The following is a 19,714-nucleotide window of genomic DNA, read 5'->3' on the forward strand; positions in this document are numbered from 1 at the left end:
GTAATCAAAACACTATGCTGTGCACTTCAGATATACATGCATGGTCTTTACCTATAGAAGAAAGCTGCGGCCACCGTCCTACAGGGGCAATTGACTGATGTCAGTCCTTTATGGAGTCAATGAAAATGACATGCCTGTGACAGTACCGTGGAAACCATTTTGCATTGATTGCGGTGGCACTGATGACAGGCATTCAGTTTCTCACCACAGGTGACTGTGCCTCTCACAGTTAGCCCAGTGTCCTCCTTCACATGCCCTCAGGAGTGTGAGGTATACCTCTGGTTATTCTGGCTCCTCCTGATCTCCCTCCTTCAGGAACACAGGCCAGCCCAATCAGGTCCTGGCAGCACAGTCTGACTGCTATGCTGAGCCCATGCTATAAATGTTCCATCCCTCTACTGCTCAGATAAATGATCTGGAAATTACAGTGTAAAAAGTCACATTGAACTGCAGGTGACTGGTTTAGCACTGTGCCATCATCATTTGGAACTGTTACTAATCTCAAGGAAACAGGGAATGAGTTGGGGATTCCTGCCTCTTCCCCTTTCCCTCCTCATTCCCCCTTTACACTCAGCGCCCCAAATACCACTGCCCTCCTTCCTCTTTTCATGGCACCATTCATTTCTCTATGGTTTCATGGTTGGTTGTCACTGTCGAGACATTTCTAGTATGTGAAACTGATGACGTTTCTACTGACTCCTCTTAAAAATGATTCGTTTATTTGTATTTTATATGTATGAGTGTTTGTCTATGTGTATGTCTGTGTACCACATGTGTGCCTTTTGCCTGTGGAGATCAGAAGATACCCTGACACTGAAGTTACAGATGGTTGTAAACCACTTTGTGGATCCAGCTTATGTCTCTCCTGCCTCTTGCCTGTGTAGGCCTCCACTGTCTATGACAGAGTTTGTGTTGGACATATAAGGGATCCTGAAGGTGGGGGTCACACTGCTGCCTCCCAGAGTGCTGTATCCTGTGTCTGCCCCAAGACAGCCTCCTTGAGAACTGTGCCAAGTGAATGGAGCATCACAGATGAGAGAGAGAGTGGGTGACAGCACCGTGACCAGGCTCACCCAGAGCTGCTCCACTAGTAGCCATGGCTTTTACTAACTGCTCCCCATCCCCTGCCTGTCTCCTCTTTCTTGAGGGCTCTGGCTTTGTAAGAATAGTATATTAAAAAGCACACTTGTCTCTGTGCTGCCTTTTTCTTATAAATTTAAAACTTTTAAAATTTGAAAGTTTACTTTTGCAAAAAGGTATCTCCTGAACTTAGCCTAGTGTATTGTCAAGCAAATGCTGTGCTGTGCTCATCCCCACCTGCCTTTCCACTCACTGTCTTTTCACTGTCTGTCTTTGGCTTCCAGACCCTTCTCTATTCCTCGGCCTCTGGGCTTCCCTATCTGTGGTTTCTACTGTGTGTTGAAGTTTCCTGGTATTTGTCCAGTCTGCTATGATTTGAGAGCCCGTGTTTGTCTTGAGTGATAATACAAGGTGATTCCTTTGTTGAGGTTTATACTCTTAAGATTGACAGGATTTCTGAATGTTCACAGTAGCATGGATCTTCCTCACAGTCCCCAGGAAGAGCTGGCTTTGGTACCTTTCAGCCTCACACAGTGGGGGCAGATGACTTGCCATGGCAAGTGCTGTAAAAGGCTAGTTTGCAGGATGGTCATTTATTGCTTGTCGATGCCAAGCAAAGTGAACATTAAGTGCCTAGGGGGCTAAAGAGGTGGCTTGGCTCTTAATAGCAGTGGCTGCTCTTCTAGAGGACACAGGTTCAATACCCAGCATCCTCAAAGTAGATTACAGTTGTCTGTAACTCCAATTCCATGGTTACAGACAATCTGATGCCCTCTTCTGGCCTATGAGGACATCAATCACACATGTGGTCACAGATGTACAGGCAGGCAAAATGACCAAATATACATAAATTAAAATTTTTAGTTAATTTAGTACACCTTGTTGGTGGCTAGGGACCCTGGATTTCCTAGACCTGGTTTTTTATGGGTTCAGACCCCATCATAGGTTGTAGTAGTCATAGTCAGAAGTAACTCTCTATGTGTCATGACAGGTCATGGGTGGAGTCTAGCTGTCAAAGTTAACCAGTTGAGTTTTTCAGCATGTATCATACCAGGGAGGTGATAATGACCCTTCAATATCAGCCAAGGTGGATGGAGATGTGGGATATAGAGTCAGACAGGAAGTGCACAAATCCAATAGCCCTGATAGATTGTAAGCATATGTTCTTTGACTTCCCTGGAGAGAGTGGATCATTTATGGCCATTGGTTCTAGCTGTTCCTGTAGACTCTCACCGGAGTATCTGTTGGACCCTGCCTGATTTTTTTTTTTAACTACATACCTCAGGGAGACCCAGATCTAATGATGAGCCATGCTTTGCTCACTCTGGCTGCCTGCACCTTAGAGGCCCTGTTGAGCTGACACCTGAGTGCTATGGCAAAAAAGGGAGACAAAGCCTGGTATGAGCTTACGCGGGAAGCTTAAGGCCCAGCTATAGCCCAGGCCACAGGAGGGGAGGTTTTCTTGGCATCCTTCAGACATAAAAGCAATGGCACTGGACCTACTGGTCATCACATGCCTTTTCTGAGCCACCTTGGTACTCTACTGTCCTGCCAGCTCTCAGAGAGGGACCATGCTATGGCCAGGACCCTAGCCACCCGCTATGCTGCCGCCTCCATACTCCACCTACTGAATCTCTCTGCTGCCCTGGGACACCGGCCTCCTCTTCCAGCTTCCTTTTCCTGCTGGCCCCTGTCCTGGGCCATTTACCACCTGCTTGACCAATAGCAAGTGTCCAAATGAGCCTAGGCTGAGCTCCTTAGAGAACTGTTGACAGCTCTATTCCCAGAGCCTTCCTGCCCAGCAGTTCTTAGTATGATTCCCCACCCCCAGCACACACAAAACTTTTCCTATCCACCCCCTAAGCCATTCCCAGGGCCTGTGGTGGCTACTCTCCCCCTTTGGGGGTGTGTGGTTAGAGACACACACACTTTCTACCCTGCCTTCTCACAGCCTAGGTACCTCTCTCGGGTAGGGGTAGCACTAGTGGGTACACTGGACCTGAGCTTAACAGTGTCTGGTACTATCAAGCCCCTGCCCTACAGGGTGCCCTCACTGGAGATCAGCTGCTATCACAGGGCTGTTAATAAGACTTTGATGTCAGACATGCTGGGATTTGTTCTTTTCAAGTGAAAATGACGGCAACTTCCTCTTACTGGGAGTCACCAGCTGGGGCGGAGTTGGAGCCCCAAGGCTTGACTCACTGTCTGCTTCTCACAGTGCCTACCTGGGTAGCTGGGAGCTTCTCAGGACCTTTGAGTTGTATTCTCCATGGAGGAAGTGAAGTACTGTTCCCTCAATCTTGTCATGAGGTGTAATTAACTCATGTCTCTCTCTTTTTTCTTTCAGTCTGCAACTGTGTCTGATGGTGGTAAGTCATATATATTCTATTATTTTTATTGCCATTTTCAAATTATAAAAATATATTTGATATTTGATGTACTCGGGAAAGATGTTTTCTTTGCCTTTCCCTTGTGGAACTGTTTCAGTCGGAGTTGGGCTGAGGGATCTTCTTGGTGGCCTAGGCATGTGTTTGTCTACCATAGCAATAGAGACTCTGTGATAGCTAGCGCGGGCAGTATGCTGGGCTGCAGTGCACGCTCCTGCACGCCTGTGATCAACAAGCAAAAACATGCTTGCTGATCCCTTGTACAACCAGCTTCCAAACAAGCAAGTTCAGATCTCAAAGTACTTACCGAATTTGGGCCATTCTTGAAGTTTCCTTTTTAAGAAAAGCATAGTAGATGAACTATGTGCGGGATGAAGAGGAAGCAAACCCTTTCCTTTGTCTTTAAGGAATTTTGTGTACAGGGTTCTTTTAGTGGGACTGACCAGGAAGGAAAATCACTAGCTAGGTCTCACTATTTCTCTGACATCATCCCTGGTTTTCATTCAGTGATTAAAGAAAAAAAACTGTCTAAAACTATTTGGAGAGTTTCATCTAGACACTCCTCATGCTTATAGTATTCAGAGAACGTAGTATAGTTTCTATAAACTTCTGTTGTCTCTTCTCATAGTTGCCTACCTTATGCTGGTGCTTGTCTCCCACAGGAAGGTGCAGGGAGAGCCTCTGACATTAGGAAGGAGTGGGGCCCAGTAGTTCTGTTGGGGTCACCTTGTGGGAATGGAGGGAAATCCAGCTTGAATTACAAACCTGCTCATGCTGGAATGCAGACCACAGAGAGCCTGGGCACGAGTATTAGAAGCATGTATTTTAGAATAAAAGGGGTTATATTTCCTGTGTTATGTACAATAATGATCGTGTCATTTAATCTGTCTTAAGCTAGAAGCAGGAAAAGCTTCTTTAATGCTAGAGAAGAAGCAGGCCGTGCAGCCAAGGCTGAGTGAAAAGCACAGGCTCACAGCCTTGGTTCCCATTTTCCTCTCTGGCAGAGGGTATTTATTCTTGTGGGAAATTCATATATTTGAGAGGCTTCCATAATCCATCAGTTTAATAATATATAATATTTTTATTGATGTCCCAAGTTTCTTATTTGTTGTTAGGAGTTGGGGAAACTACCCCTTCCTATTCGCTAAGATCTTATCAAGTTGTCCCTATAGGTTTCAGAAGCTCCCTTCTGAGGGTGGGAAGCCCCTGGCTCCCAGCCCCCACTGTGCCTTTCTGAGGAAGTAGTGTCCTGGCCAGGTGATTCCCCTGTCCCTGGGGGCTTTCCGCTCTTTGTCCCCTCCTCCTCCACCTCAGATCTCAGGGCTGTGCCCTGTCCTTTCAAGGTGGGCCTGCTATGGCAGGAGACAAGGAATTTCAGCAACCAAGCTAGACAGCCAGGTATGTTTTATTTAGTCACTTTCATCCTTTTAGTATTTTTCTAATTTAAGTTTCTTTTCTGATTATAAGATTAAAATGAAGACTCCATGGCTCAGTCTATGTGTTAGTTCCAGGAGGCCAGCATTATATGCCGTTGTTACATTGATACTGAAATGGTATGACTATCAATCTAGTTGAGGTCCCTGGTGCTCAGACCTGAAGGAGAGCCTTTGGCCCTTATCCTGCTGATTCAGCTAAGATCTTCCCTTTCCCAAGGGCACCAGGAGCTCTTCCCTGCCCCTCCCCAAGCCCCATGCTGTGCTCAGGCGCCTGTGGAGAAGGGCTAGGCAGAAGCTCAAATGTTTTCACATAGAGATAGTTTATAGACATTGTTGGACAGGTTCCCACATGGAGCCTGGAAACCATAGCACTCCACTGCTTCTGTGGAAAACATGTGCTCCCAGTGTAGGCAGGGTGAGGGGCCAGCTTAACTCTGTGCCCAGTTGGGGCTACAGTTGCCTCCTCATCAAGCCTGGGCAATGGTTATTAGGAAATCTAGTACTCTTTGGAAGTGTCCGGCATCCAGCTAACCATGCCCTTGACATGCATTGACTCCTTTGCTGTCATTCCAGGTCATGTATAACATTTGATAACATGTGTTCCTACCATGTAATCTGATGCTGTTTTAAGGAAGTTGGGTGGTGCCGCTTATGACTTCTCTTGCTCAGTGGGAAAGGGCTTAAGGCCACTACTGCACCACAGTCTGTGTGTTGGCCTGTGGAGGGCAAATTGTACCTAGGACGGCAGATCCTGCTTAGAGAAGGGGTGTCCTTAGCATTCAGAGACTTCCTGATGATCCACTTTGTTGAAAACCTGTCCAAACAGAAAATAAGGTTAACCTGGAAGGTTGAAAATGTGCAAACCAGGTGTGGGCTTGGGATGTAGCTCATGGCTAGAGCCCTTACCTAGCATGCTTGAGCCCAGGGGTTTTATCTCAACCTCAGGAAATAAAAGGAAAGGTGGGGTGAGAGAGAAAGAAAAGGAGGGGAGGGGACATAAATGAGAGAGTTCCACTGTTGATGCTAGTACTGGAAGGAGCCTTCCATCCAGATACAGGCATGGCTTTCACACCAGTGTGCCCCCACAGTGCTCCATCTCTGCATCACCTCTGTGCTCTCCTGGATCTCGCCTCCCGCCTCCCGCTGTACTCCTTTGTTCTCAGAAGGGCACACCACCTTCTGTTGCTTCGGAACATTAAGTGTGCTAAAAGTTTCAGTAGTTCTGGTGTGAGGCAGGCGCATACTGACTGCAGGCACAGTTAGACATTACTGCCAGTTTTATCCTGCAGACAGCGTGAAAGTCCCTGGGAGCAGGGTGTTTACAGAGCTTAGGAGTCTGTGAAAAGTATGAGAAGGAACCAGGGCCACCACCAGGGTGGTCTTGTCACAAAGACAGTAGCTTCCTGTGGCCTCCTGCTGGGCCCGGGACAGAGCCCCATCCTTTCTATGGAAAGATTCGCCCCACCTCTGGTTATTCCTGCTCCTCACTAAGTTAGACAGATATGAGGTTCTTTGAACCAACTCCTGGAATTGCCTTCTGATCTTTGTGTGTGTGCGCGTGTGCGCGCACACACACACAAACACGCAAACACACATGGGGGGTCAGGGAGAGAAAGACAGAGAGAGACAGAGAGAAAAAATAAAGTATGCCATAGAAGTATATTGGAGTGGGAGAAATTAGGACCATCATCATCCTGGCATAGTCAGAGTGTAGCAGTGTGACATCAATAACTGGGTGTGGCTTTGGGAACTGTGTAACACCTAAGTTCTCTATACAGTCCAACCCCACCTCTGCTCTCCTGCAGGCTTGTTAGTCCTGGAATCTGCCATTCCCCCATGTCTTCCTGTCAGACCCTTTAACTCTGTAACTCCCCTGCCCCAACACATTCATCAATCCTTTATGTAGATGGGAGGTTGGTTCTGCCTCCTCTGGCCTTGCAGTGGGCCTCCCTCCCCTCCCTCATTGTGCCTGTCCTCTGTAGTCTCTCATAGGGCAGTAGTTGTGGTATGCCCACATCCAGCTTGGACCCCCTTCATCTGAGCACAGTGCACTGTTGTCCCAGACTACCCTCCAGCACACCAGGTCTCTCAGCCTCCCACTGTACTCTGGAGGAAGGAACTTGAGGGAACAGAGTATCCGGCCAAGGCTATCCTTAGCTTACTGGGCCCTGTGGGTGCAGGGCTGTAGGTGCTGGACACTGGGATAGGCTGAGCCCTATAGGTCTTTAACTACACTCTAGGCTGACCTAACACTTGCCTGGGTGCTGGTCTAGGTCCCTAGGCCAGTCCCTAGACTCTGTCCTGGAGACATGAACAAATTTGTTGGGGACTAGCATGCCTGCTAAGAATGATGGGGGCACCTTTGTTCCATGTTTCTGTCTCTTGTGACCTGTGCTAGGTGCCTGTGGGATTTGCTAGGTCTGTTTAGCCTTCCTCCTTCAGAAGTACCAGCAGATCTTCCCTGAGGAGGCTGTTGTGCCCCACGGTTGGGGGACTGTGGGAACTGGCCCGAGGAGACTGCTAGGCTCTCAGCCTTCTCATTTCTGTTAGTTTCTACTGTCTCCAGCTTTGGAGGGCTGCCTAACCTCTTAAACAACTGTGAAAAGCTTGCCCATACCTTTTGGTGTTCTGAGAGTGACCTTGCCCTTCTGCCCCTTACCCTCCTCATGTTCAGCCTCACCCTAAGCCATGGAATGAAGATTTGAGGTCCAGGGCTGCCATCTTCCCATCCTGTCTGGCAGCTTTAGCTTTGGTCCAACCTGCTAGCTTCTCCTGTCCTACAGATGTGACTGGCTGACATGGATGGCGCTGCTCAGTGGTGAAGGACCGTTGTTGCCACTGGAACTTGGTGTTAGGTCACATCCACTTCCAGCATATGGAGCACTGCAATCGTGAAGAGACTTAGCAGGTGAATCCATAGTCTATACTATTACAGGAGATGAGGGAAGTGAAAGGCCCAGGGGAACCTCGGCTACTGTGCAGCATGTCTGTGGCTCGTGGTGCTATAGCCTGGTCATGTACTTTTCAAAACTGCTCATGAACTAGTGGGACAGGAACGCTAATTTGTAGCATGTGGAGTGAGAGCAGGTGTTTTAACCAGAGCCTTTTATTTGGCTCAGTAGTTCACATTTTTTATGGCTTTTTTTGATTTAAAACTCAAATGCCAGTCAGACTATAGACTGTTGGGGAAGCAGGCAGACTTGGTTTCTGCCAAGATGCCTCCCAACACACTCATTTCTTTCTGGTTTTACAAGACATTTGGAAAGAGTTTTTATTAGTAACTATGTTGTGATTTTTTTTTTCAAGCAAAGTTCAAAAGTAATAAAGCCAGTGACTCCTTCTCCTCTCTCCCTCCCACCTTCCCTTCTCCCTCTCTTCTTCATGTGTGAACTGTGGGTGTATTGGCTTCAGAACTTGTCTCTAGAATGGAGGTCCCCTTGGTTCCCCTTCTGTCTTCAGAGGCTCACCTGTGGTGGCTATGCACCCTCCCCTAACCAAGGGGATGTATTCGTTAGATTCGTAAGGAACAAGAGTCAGCTGAGCTGAGCCTGTGTGGGTCAGCCTGAGGCAGAGAAGCAGTATGAGCCTGGCTCTGAGACCCAGGAGGGTAGATGGCATCAGAGAGGTGATGCCCAGGGACTTCCTGTTTGTGTCCCAAAACTCTGTCTTGGGGAGCTGACATAGTGTGCTCACTTGCCAAAGCCTTTGCTATACATGCCTGTGGCTTGTGCCCTGTTACACTTTGATAAAGTGCTGTGTTGGGGTGCTGTTCTCCCTGCCATCCCCCTTAGCTCTATAGATCCTTTGGCTGGAGAGCTGCTTAACAGGAAAAAGATATGAACATCTTAAATCCTCACGTGTGAGGATCTTTACAGGCTTGAGTAGGAAGGAAAACAAAGAGCAGCCATTCTGTGATGACACAGCAAGGGGACTGACTCTCCGGATCAGTGTGGCACTTCCTGGGAATGATGCTAAGAGATGTGGTGAGGCAGGAATGCGGTTGTCCCAGAGTTATTTTCCTGGGTGCTCCGCAGTACCAGTTTCTGTGTCAGTTGATCGAGGTGGTTTCCAACCTTGGCATATGAAGGATACCCCTCCTGAAAGAGTCTTTATGTTCATGGCTTGATGGAGTCCCTCCAGGGATTCCTGCAAGAACTGGTTGGATCTGGAACTTCCCCAGACTTATGCAAGGGCTGGCAGCCTTCATGCTGTAGCTCCAAACCATCTCCTGCAACCTCCTGGGGCTTCATCTTGAGCAGGTACTGCTTAGAGTAAATAGTGAAGTATTTCCGGTGGTCCCCAGCTTCCTCCCCACCAATTGCATCTGAACTGCACACTCTAAGCCCCTTGGCTTTCTCTAGTTCTAATCTGTCTCTTCAGCTCAATGAAGTGTCACTTGTGGGGACCTTTCTCTGCTGTAGTTCCCAATATGTCTCCTAGCAAATAGGGTGATCTAAGCATGTATATTCTTGATGGCTTTCCTATCAGCAATGACAGTCTTAGGGTGACAGTGGTCAAGCTTCCAAGGGTCATTGCTACACACATTTAGTGTAATTTTCTAGTGATAAGTGGTATAGGGATCCAGCCACAGCCAGCCCATCACAACCAACATTGTGGTTACAATGCTTTTACTTTCTAGTTCTAGACCATGATGTAAAAAGTTCAAAATAAAATTTGAGCTCAATATAAAGAGCTCTCATGGCTTCCCATCCCACAGGATGAACACTGCCTTATAATCATGAAGTGAATATCCTGTATCCCACACATTCCAGGCTTGGGAGGCAACCAGTTCCTCATTCATTCAGAGCTTGTACCTCATTCTGGAATCCAGCAAGTCCTGCCTTCCTGGCCATCCCGTTACTTTCTCTGCCTTTACAAAGCATTCAGCCATGAAAAGTCAGAGCATCATGATAAAGTGGTAGTGTGGCCTGACCTCTGCAGAACCTGTCTTCTGAGACAGACTGTCCTAGCTATACTCTGGTGGATCTTAGTGTCCCAGCTCTCCAGGGAGCAGTGTGGGGCTCCTGAAAGTGTTCTGCACACTGTAGAATATTTGGGCTTACTTCCTTGGAGGGCTCTGAGTCTGTTAGCGTTGTGTGGTGTGACACCCAAGGGTATCCTTAGGTAAGATGTGCAGCAATGCTTAACCATACAGGTTTCAGTGTATCTATTCCTCACCTCAGCCTGGCAGTGGTAATTTGGGTACTGTGTTGTCTCTCTGCATTTGGGATCCAGACATAGAGGACAGGGACCTGCAAGGTCTCAAGGCTGGTGAGGAAGACTATTCCCACCATGCTACAGACTGGTGGAGAGTCAGCACCATTTGCTCAGAGATGTCTTTGTTCCCAGGGCCCCGGGCAGGCATGTAGACAGGACATAGATACTCCCTGAGGTACCTCCCTAACTCTGAACATGATCAAAGTTAGCTAGGTAACACAGTATTATGCTTATTCTGTATTTAGTGACTTCATCTGCTATGGTTTGAGACATAGGTGGAACATAATAGTTTAGTAACATGGGCTTTTTGGTGAGCCGTACACAAAAGGGATTGGGGGCAGCCTGCAAAGGCCACTCAGAGACAGCATATTTCTGGGACAATTTACCACATCCTGTGAGAAGGAAGGCTTTTATGTAAATGTTTTAAAACAAAATCTAAGACTCATGACCTAATGATGGCTTTCCTGCCTTTAAAAAGGCATCCTTTCAAGTTAGTTGACATTAATGGGACTATAGTGATTGATGACAGTGATCTTTATAACACTGGAGGCACGGGGGTGGGGGATGGGGGGGCGGTGCCCATTCTTGGAGGAATCATCTTTTGAGCCTCTGCCTGGCTCCCAGGACACGTTGTTCCTGCCACCTTCACTTTGGACTGACGTCTCATCCCTGCTATGTCATCTGTTGAAAATGAAAGCATACACAGGCCCTGGTTCACTGTCTCCACTCTACCTGGTCACACGCAGGCCATGTGTGCCCAGCATAGCAGCCTCTTTTCTTATGGATACAGCTCCCCATTTGAATTGGCACACTTGAACATGTAAACATGTAAGCAGCATCTAAGAGGGATTGCCAACAGCAGAGGCCCAGAGTACTCACCTTCCTGGAAACTGTGTTGTGTTGTGGGAGCATTTCCAGATAGTGCTTCTCACAGCTCACAGTAGAACTTGCTTCAGGCACCTGAGGTGAGTTTTGGTTACAACTTTTCAAGTAATGAAAACTTTTTATTGAAAAGTAACTTAGACATTACAAAGTATACATATGAGAGAGGGGGGGAGGGAGGGAGGGAGGAAGGGAGGGAGAGAGAGAGAGAGAGAGAGAGAGAGAGAGAGAGAGAGAGAGAGAGAGAGAGAAAATATCACTGGGGCCTGAGTAGATATTTGGTCTGATTCTGCCATATATTTAAATGGCTGCCATATATTTAAATGGTTAAATGGTAAATTCTGTACCTCAAGATCTAGTTACCCCAAGAGAAGTGAGGGGTCTCACATATATCAGCTTTTGTTGTGCAAACCGTGCTCCCTAATCTAAAACTATTAAAGAATGGCTGCAGCCAATTACTAGAGGGAATAGAAGTATGCAAGTTTTCAGTTACCTGGCTGGATGTCACAGATAGTGACCATGAGAGGAAGGAGAAAGAAGGGAAAGAGAAGGAGCTTGGAGGAGGAGATGATGAGGAGAACAGGAGGTCTCCATTAGTCATGATGGACCAGCAGCAGGTGCCCGAGGGAAATGACCTCCCAGGACACTAGACTGCTGGGACAGAAATAACCCAGAAAGATTTGAACAGCAAGTACTTGGGGTCCACAGCTAGGGAAGTAGTCAGTTCAGCTGACAGAAAAGTAGATTAGGGATGACCCCCAGTATAACTACCAAAGCCAAATAAAATAACCATAGTCTAAGCCTCATTCATTTGTAAGGTAGACAGGAGTAAGCATAAAACAATTATTTTACACAGTTCCCCACTGATGCTGGGTTTCCTGCTTCACCTACTTGAACTAATGCTGTCACATGTGCTCTCTGGTACCTGGCTCCTTTCTATGAACATGAGCTTTCATACCTTGCAGGCAAGTTACCATTCACTCTGGCCACTGTGTCCTGTTCCACTGTTAAATGGCTACTGTCTACTCTTGCCCCTATTGATAGCTTCTAAGATGACTTAGACTTCAACTGTCACAAAGGTACTGTAAGACATGCTTGTACAGGTCTCCACATGGGCATCTATGTGTAACTTGCTCTGATGAGCGGCCAGGGGTGTATGGTAAATACTCTCTATTTTCCAGAGTGCACGCCACCAAGCAATGTGTAAGGAACCTCCTTTTCAGAGCCTCCTGTTACATTCATCATGGCTATGTATGTGGCTATGTATGTGGCTATGTATGTATGCGGCCTTTTTTTTTTTTTTTTTTTAATACTCAGTCCAGGCTTCTGCTTAGACAGGACTGTCAGTGTAAAGCACCTGATAAACAGACTTAAGGCTCTGCATTTCTTCCCAGACACTGTGAAAAATAAACAGGCATGTGCTTGTTGCTTGCCTTTCGTGTTTTCTCATTTGGTTGGCTTATGTTGCTGTTGTTAGCTGATTAGTAGAAAATTGGAAAAAAAATTAAAAATTAAAAAAAAATTATTCTTGGATTGAAATAATAAATTGTGATAATCTTATGTATTGGCCACTTTTCCACTGCTGTAATAAAATGCCATGACTAAGAAGCTTATAAAAGAAGCTTATTTTAGCTTACAGTTTCAAAAGGACGAGTCCATTATGGTGGGTCAGCATGGCTGCAGTGACAGGCATGGCAGCAGGGACAAGAAGCTGAAAGCTCACACAAGCAAATGGCGAGGCAAGACTCTGAACACTCACAGCCTGCCCCAGTGGTGTTCTTCTTCCAGCAAGGCTTTACCTGCCAAGTGTTCTACAGCCCCCCAAACAGTGGCACCATCTGGGACTAGATGTTCAAATCCTGGAGCTATGGGGACAGTTGTCCTTCACAGTACCAGAGCTTATATTTTGAATCACATTCATGTTTGTTTTCTGTAGATGACAAAATGAAAGAAGGTATAATAGCATTTGAAGAAGGCATGCAATGCAGGCACACCTTCCCTAGTTGGTTCTCAGTGCTATCTTTTAAAGACAGAGGTTACCATAGTCCCAATGGCCATCTCCCCTACTCTGCTTGGCCCTTCCTAAGACCATGCAGGTAAAACTATTACTATTGTATTGTTCACATTTACAGCTTGGATGCCCCTGGAGTGCGCTTCTCTGCATGGTGCAGGGCAGGGTTTTGAAAAAGCTTCTGCTTTCTTCAAAACACTTACAGGCACTGAGGTACTTTTGGGATCAGATCAAGTCCACGTTTTCAGAGCTTTGTTTTCAGGGCAAACAACTGCAGGCATGTGAGCAGGTCTGTCACAGCAGTGACGGAGTGAAGCCAATGGAGGCCAGGGAGGCAGCTGATAGAGTCAGGCACTGGCTTGGGTGCTCTTAAAGTTCTATTCAACAATCAGAAGCATTTCTATTAGATCCAGGAATACCACGAACATGTCCACATCTCAGCAGCTTTAGGTGATAGGTTTAGCCAAGACTAAAAAGACAAGAGAGTCTTTAGGACTAGAAAGGAGGAAACTTCATAGGTACCAGGCACAGCTGGTGTTGTCTACCTACAGACCAAAGCCCAACTCCTGGCCAGGCCTGACCTTCAGAACAGATGGAGTTCACCAGAGAGAAGCAGGATCTTCCTTAAGGAAGGTGCCTTGTCTGCAGAGAGAAGAGGAGAACATGATCTTAGACTGACAAATGGAGGGTTTAGATTTATATTTAATTTTTTTGTTTGTTTGTTTTTCGAGACAGAGTTTCTCTGTGTAGCCCTGGCTGTCCTAGAACTCACTCTGTAGACCAGGCTGGCCTCGAACTCAGAAATCTGCCTGCCTCTGCCTCCCAAGTGCTGGGATTAAAGGCGTGCGCCACCACTGCTCTGCATTATTTAAATCTTTAAGGGAAAATATTGACTTAGCAAAGCAAATACATGTAGCAGCTAGCGTTACTCACCTTTCACGTGATATTGAAGGCTAGCATGACCCAGTTATTAGTTGGCAACATTTGGTGCCTGCTGTGTGCCTGACACTGTCACAGCTTTCCTGTGAGGTGATATATAGTTATTACAGGGTTTTATAGAAAGGTTAAGTGGCTCTCCAGAGAGGAGTGGAGCTTGCCCTATCCTGTGAAGTTAGCACCATCATTACACTTGACACAGCCAGAACACCCTTGGTGGTGGTGTTTATGTAGAAGGTGGAGTCTTGCCTCTCTAGGAGCATCAACTCCCTTGTGGGTGTGTGGCTCCAGAGCTCATGCTCGGTCTGCCTCCTGGTAAGGGCAAGTGGCCTGAAAGGGGAGCAGCTTGAGTAGAGAGGCCTATAAATGCTTCATGAGCACCCACTCCCTCACACCCACACCACCCACTCCCTCACACCCCACACCACCACTGTTCTCTCTTTTCACTCTTGCATCCAATTTTAGGGAGAAGCTGGAGGAAAATGGTGGCATCCCTACAATGAGGTCTCATCCCACCTGGTGCCTCCAGCCTCTGTGTGTGTGTGTGTGTGTGTGTGTGTGTGTGTGTGTGTGTGTGTGTGTGTGTGGGGGTGTGTGTCCTACTGGGGAACCATCAGAGCCCAACCAAGCTCTATTTTGTCCCTAGAACTGTCATTGATAGTCAAATAAAAGGTGTGTATTACATCATGTTTTGTTCTGCATTTAACATCGCTTTTATTATTAAAATTATGTGAAGTATAACCATCGCAGAAAATCAGGCAGTTTAGTTGCCAGCTGAAAATGCCTCCATGTGCATAGATGTGGGAAGTGGGTCTGTTCCTTGGCTTCATGTTACGTTTTCATTTTACGGGGCTGGCCACTGAAAGTGGACCTCGATACTGGAGTCTGCCCTATATATCCTTTGTGACTTTATGTCTTATCTAGTAAGCACCCTGTCCTTATCCATGTCCTGCACAACAGCCAAAGCAAGCACAGGCTCAGCTTTGTTGGCAGTAGCTGCTATTGACTTTGGGAAGGATCAGCCCACTTTTCAGCCTTCCCCCTGAGCCCAGCCTTTGGATCCTTGGGCTTATGCACTGGGCAGTGTGTCTGTCTTCTCCAGCCAGGTCCTGTTGCCAGATGGCTGTTTCATGGGTGGCCATTGATATGAACATAAAAGGAGAATATTTTCATGATATTGTTGGATTTGTCAGAATAAAATAATTTTATTTTGAGAAGGAATTATCTAATTAAAGAATCACATGGTTCTTTTTGTTTCCAGCCAGTGTGTGAATTTGATTAAGGCTTGAAAGAGGTGGTGTCCCTTTCTTGCCATGCCCTGGGCCTCTTGTAGTCCAGTGCCCCTCATGGTGGCAGCTGATGGCTCCTCAGCTGAATCCTGTAAATGTGGTGTGACAAGTGAAGAAACTGTCACTCCTACCACTTCCCACACTGACCCTTGGCAGCTCCTGCTCTACCCACTCTTGCGGCCCTGAAGGCTCTTGGCATTTGCCCATCTGCTTGGCATTTCTTCTGAAGCACGGTGTCATTTCACATGCTGAGTTTGTTCTGCTGTGCTCAGATGGGTCTTGTCTCAGCTTCAGGACAGGATTTGGGTTGCTCTCATTGGGTCTCCTCAGGGCCCTTGAAGTATACACAATCATATATATACAGTATATCCAGTGGCAGTCCACTGCTGGAGTCCCAAAGGACTGTTTGGCCTTGTTACTCTCTGTGAGCCTGTGGGGCTTGGCTGGCTGATGTGTAGGAGGACGAAGGGGAGGAAAGGGTACTGGGATGCTACCTCAGAATTTGTGGTGTCTGCCCAGCTGTACCTACCACTGTCCTAAGACCTCAGCAACTTCATGCCTTGAATTAGAACAAGAATGTGGGGAATCTGTTCTGAGGCATGCTGTGGGGATCATAGTATTCTTTCTGATTATCATCAGGATCTGTCACTGCTGACTGTGGTTTTCCTCAGGTGTAGAGCCAAATGGTTGCCCTCTGGTTTACACTGTGCAGTCTGTAGCAGCTAGTCCTGTCCTAAGCCCTCCTCACTGCTTAATATGAAGTGTTGCCTGGCTGACAATGAGAATGAAGTGCTCTTAGCCTGCAGCTCTTGGAGTAAGGTGGCAGAACTCAGATATACAGATTGTGACAGAGGAAATGAGGTGAGACTAGTGCTGTCTTCCTCATGCCAGCATTTCATGCAGGACTTCCATATAAACCTGGCTCTCCAGGTAGTTTGAAGGCCTTTCTTGACGGTGTCTTAGCTTCTGGTACAATTCTAGTGTTTGGCTATGTAACTTGGGCTCTGTATTTTGTTCTTGGGCCCCAGCCCTGCAGGTGTTAGTTTCTCCCCATAAGAAAGCTAAGACATAGATATAAGGGATCATCATATTATGTCACCTAGATCCAAAAAGGTCATGTTGGGCTGTCTCTGCCTGGCTCCTCCCTAGGCCAAAATTGGCCACACTGATGACCTTGTGCCTGATGTTTACAAGGTCCATTGTGGGAATAAAGGGAGCATGCTCACTGAGCAGGCGAAAGGGCTTCACAGCTCAGCAAGGTCCATGGGTGGGACTCTGCTGTTAATGTCATCTACAAAGGAACTCTGGAGAGCTCAGATGTTTTTATGTTGAGGGAATATGTGGAGGTATCAGAAGTGAAAGGGCGATTGTCTATTGCTGTACAGGAAGTGACAGATCCCAAAGGGGACCAGAGTACACTTGGAGTGTCAATTATAGTTGAGGGTATCACTGAGACTCATGACTATCAGTAGACAGTAGGTGTGGAGATATGTATACGTACTTCCAAGCTGCCCTGTGGGAACCTGGAGCAGAGAACCCCTGTGAGTTTTTGGTGTCTAGGACAGTTCTCAGTAAATGGAAGCAGGACCTTGAAGCAAAGACCAGCTCCTAGGGTGAGCAGGGAGGGCACACAGTAGGCCTGTGGGTATGTGTCTGCTTCCCATCAGCGCTCAGTGCATGAGAGGACTCAGAGGGGCATGAAGACCACCTGAGGGAGGACTGAGTGGAGAAGAAAGGTACTAGACTTTCTAGAGAGCTGGGAGCAAGCCACTGAGTAATGAAAAACCAGTATAGCTACGAGAGACCATCTCAGGGAAATGAGACAGTTTCTGCCTGAGCATGGGAGGCACTTTGTTTTTTGCCTGAAACAAAATCTTTGGGACCAGTATTTCAATTTTCTGACTTTTCCCTTAGGTTTTGGGAATTTTTGCACGTGTACAATGAGCTCTCTCAGGGATAGGGCACTGGTCTTACCATGGGCTTCATTTGCGTTAAGGGTAATTTTACTCAGTATTTTCATGTGTTTGCAGGTAACTAATACATTGTAGAAGTATCTTTGTTCATCAAACCTTTTTGGGTTTGGGAACAGTTTGTATTTCAGATTTCTGAACTAAGGATAACTAGCCTATATATATTCTAAGGGGAAAGAATAACAGTACAGAAAACTGGTGCCTTGACCAAGGATCAGGTCTCAAGCTGGCCTAGTGCACACAGAAGAAAGGTGTCTACATGATCAGCTGCTCTCCCTGATGTTCTGAGAAGTCAAGATAAGTGGCTGACTTCAAACCCTCCAGCCCACCAAGGTGCTAAGTTAGTCCCTGTCCCTGGAAGGGGCTTCAAACACTGTGGCAGGGGGGTAGAGGGCCCAGAAGAGACTAGCAGTCCTGTTGCTGCTCACCCTCATACGCAACAAGACTCCTGTGAGCTTCAAGTGGCACCCTCATGGGTGGTGAGGTTGTCTCCCCTGCTTCAGACACCGACAGTAAAGAAGTGTGATGGAGGAAGGGAGGCACAGCAGAGGCTGGAACCTTCATAGGTTTGTACTAGAGGAAAGCATTGCTTTGATGACTTTTAAAGAGGAAGAAGAGGAGGAAGGAGAGGAGGAAGGAGAAGGAGAAGAAACAACAAGAACAAGAGGAGGAGGAAGGAGAGGAGGAAGAGGAAGAGGAGGAAGAGGAGACAGAGAATCCTAAGTGTCTGTGGAGGAGTGTCCACCCCAAATCACCAGTCATTGGACGGTGGTCATTCAGCTTCAAATCCCTTTCCTTATATGACTTGGAGAGCAAACTTGGAATTGCTGGGACCTGTGGCAGAAAGAACCTGTGGTGCCTGGGTGACGTCCCAACTTCAGAAACCATGAAGAACTCACCAGCTCTGCCTCTTCCCCACCTCTGCTTGCCCTCTAGTTTATGTGAGAGGCAGCAGCTTGATTTTCTTTCCAAAGCGGGTGGGCTTCTGGCCCCTTCAGGCTTTTCAGAGGTGGCTGCCACAGATTTTGCTTTGGGATTGGATGAGTGCAGGCTGATTGTTTCTTAAGTGCACACCCGTGAGACTCCACAGCTTTAGGTCACTCGTCGCTTAGAATGTAGGTCTCATGTTTATGGGACTTACAATTTTCAAGATGATGTGGAAATAAGACAGCATCCTGTAACTATTACAAGGAGCCATGCATCCCCATCCTATGTGTCTCCCCCCACCCCTGCTGTTTAATGAACTGCAGAGTGGCTCCGCCCCAGTCCTGGGAGAATAGTGTCTCTGCCCATGTGAATAATTCAGGCCTCTGCAGCAGGCACTCCGGCTGTGCATTATGCATGACTCTCTGAGGCTTTGTGAGGCTGTAGGACCTTTCCGTCTTCCCACTGCTGGGAGACTGAGGACTGCCTTGGTGAGGGTCCCTGAGGATCTACAGTCATTCACCTATTTCCGAGGCTGAGCTAAGGAGCCATGTCCTCACCACCCGCTGCCCAAGCCTCCACCCCAAGCCACCCAGGCTGAGCCTGGTATGGACTCAGAAGGGTGGTTTACGGTGAATGGTTGGAAGTATTTGGTTAGATGGCACCACAGTGGCTCTTATCAGCTCTACCCAGGTAAAGTCCCACATGTGTCTGTCAGCTTGTCTTGACTGCCAGAGCAGGCTGACTTGTGCAGTCCTCAGGTGTGTTTGCTGTGTGTGGGGGGCAGGGAGTGGTATGTCTTATACTGGGCTGCCACGTAGCTTAGAGTTGAGACTTGAGCATTTGGAATACTTAGGGTTATGGTTTGGATGAGAATATGGTGAGCTGAGAGTGGACTGAGGCTGTGCCCCAGAGAAGTAACTGCATACTGTCAGGCTTAAGACATTACTGAAATGTGTAACCTATAGCCCACATCTCTAAGCAGTCTCAGCAGCTGTGCAGGCAGCTGTTCCAGTTCTCTGCAAATCTGCCACACACTTGAGACACATTCTCACCAGGACAGCATTTGACTGAAAGAAGAAGAGCCATAGTAAAATAAACACCTAGAACACATCTACTAAAGCCACTGTGTAGGTGAGCAGGTGCTACCATGCCATGTCTTCTTCAGCTAAGCCTGCATTTCACTCAAATGATGAACAGTTGAGAACCAAATGGACAGCTCCCAGCAGGCCAGCAAGTCTCAGACTTGACATGTGCCAACCTCCTGACCTGGCCTTGAACTTGGGGTAGCAATAGAGGTGTTTGCAAGGAATTTTATGGCAACCTGAGGTTCTGCCTGCTGTCCCAGGTCAGGCTTACCCTGAGGTTCATTGTTCTCTATGTGACTAGCAATGCTGGAATGTTGTGTCAGTTCTAAACTCAGAAATGGATGACAAAGAGGAGGGAACTTCTTATGTGTGTATCCTGTCAGAAGCATGAAGATTTAACTTACAGGAGCAACTTGTGCCACACCTCTAAGGGGACTCTACCTTTACCCCCTCTGTTTTGCAAGCCTTTTAAACTCCAGATGGATCAAAACCTC

At 47.2% G+C, this 19,714-nt stretch overlaps 1 protein-coding gene across 6 annotated transcripts in view; it reads left to right on the forward strand.

The window, feature by feature from the left end:
- Rgs12 (regulator of G protein signaling 12) overlaps positions 1-19,714 on the forward strand; it is a 98,309-nt gene that overhangs the window by 53,101 nt on the left and 25,494 nt on the right. For all 6 annotated transcript variants that reach the window (XR_013111804.1, XM_076938343.1, XM_034508829.2 and 3 more), the window contains one exon: positions 3,428-3,449. Coding sequence is in view for 5 of the 6 variants with exons in the window: in XM_076938343.1 (XP_076794458.1) it covers positions 3,428-3,449 (22 nt within the window). In the remaining variant the exon portion in view is untranslated. The remainder of the gene's footprint in view (positions 1-3,427; positions 3,450-19,714) is intronic.

Source organism: Arvicanthis niloticus, chromosome 7, assembly GCF_011762505.2.
Source record: "Arvicanthis niloticus isolate mArvNil1 chromosome 7, mArvNil1.pat.X, whole genome shotgun sequence".
NCBI lineage: Eukaryota > Metazoa > Chordata > Mammalia > Rodentia > Muridae > Arvicanthis > Arvicanthis niloticus.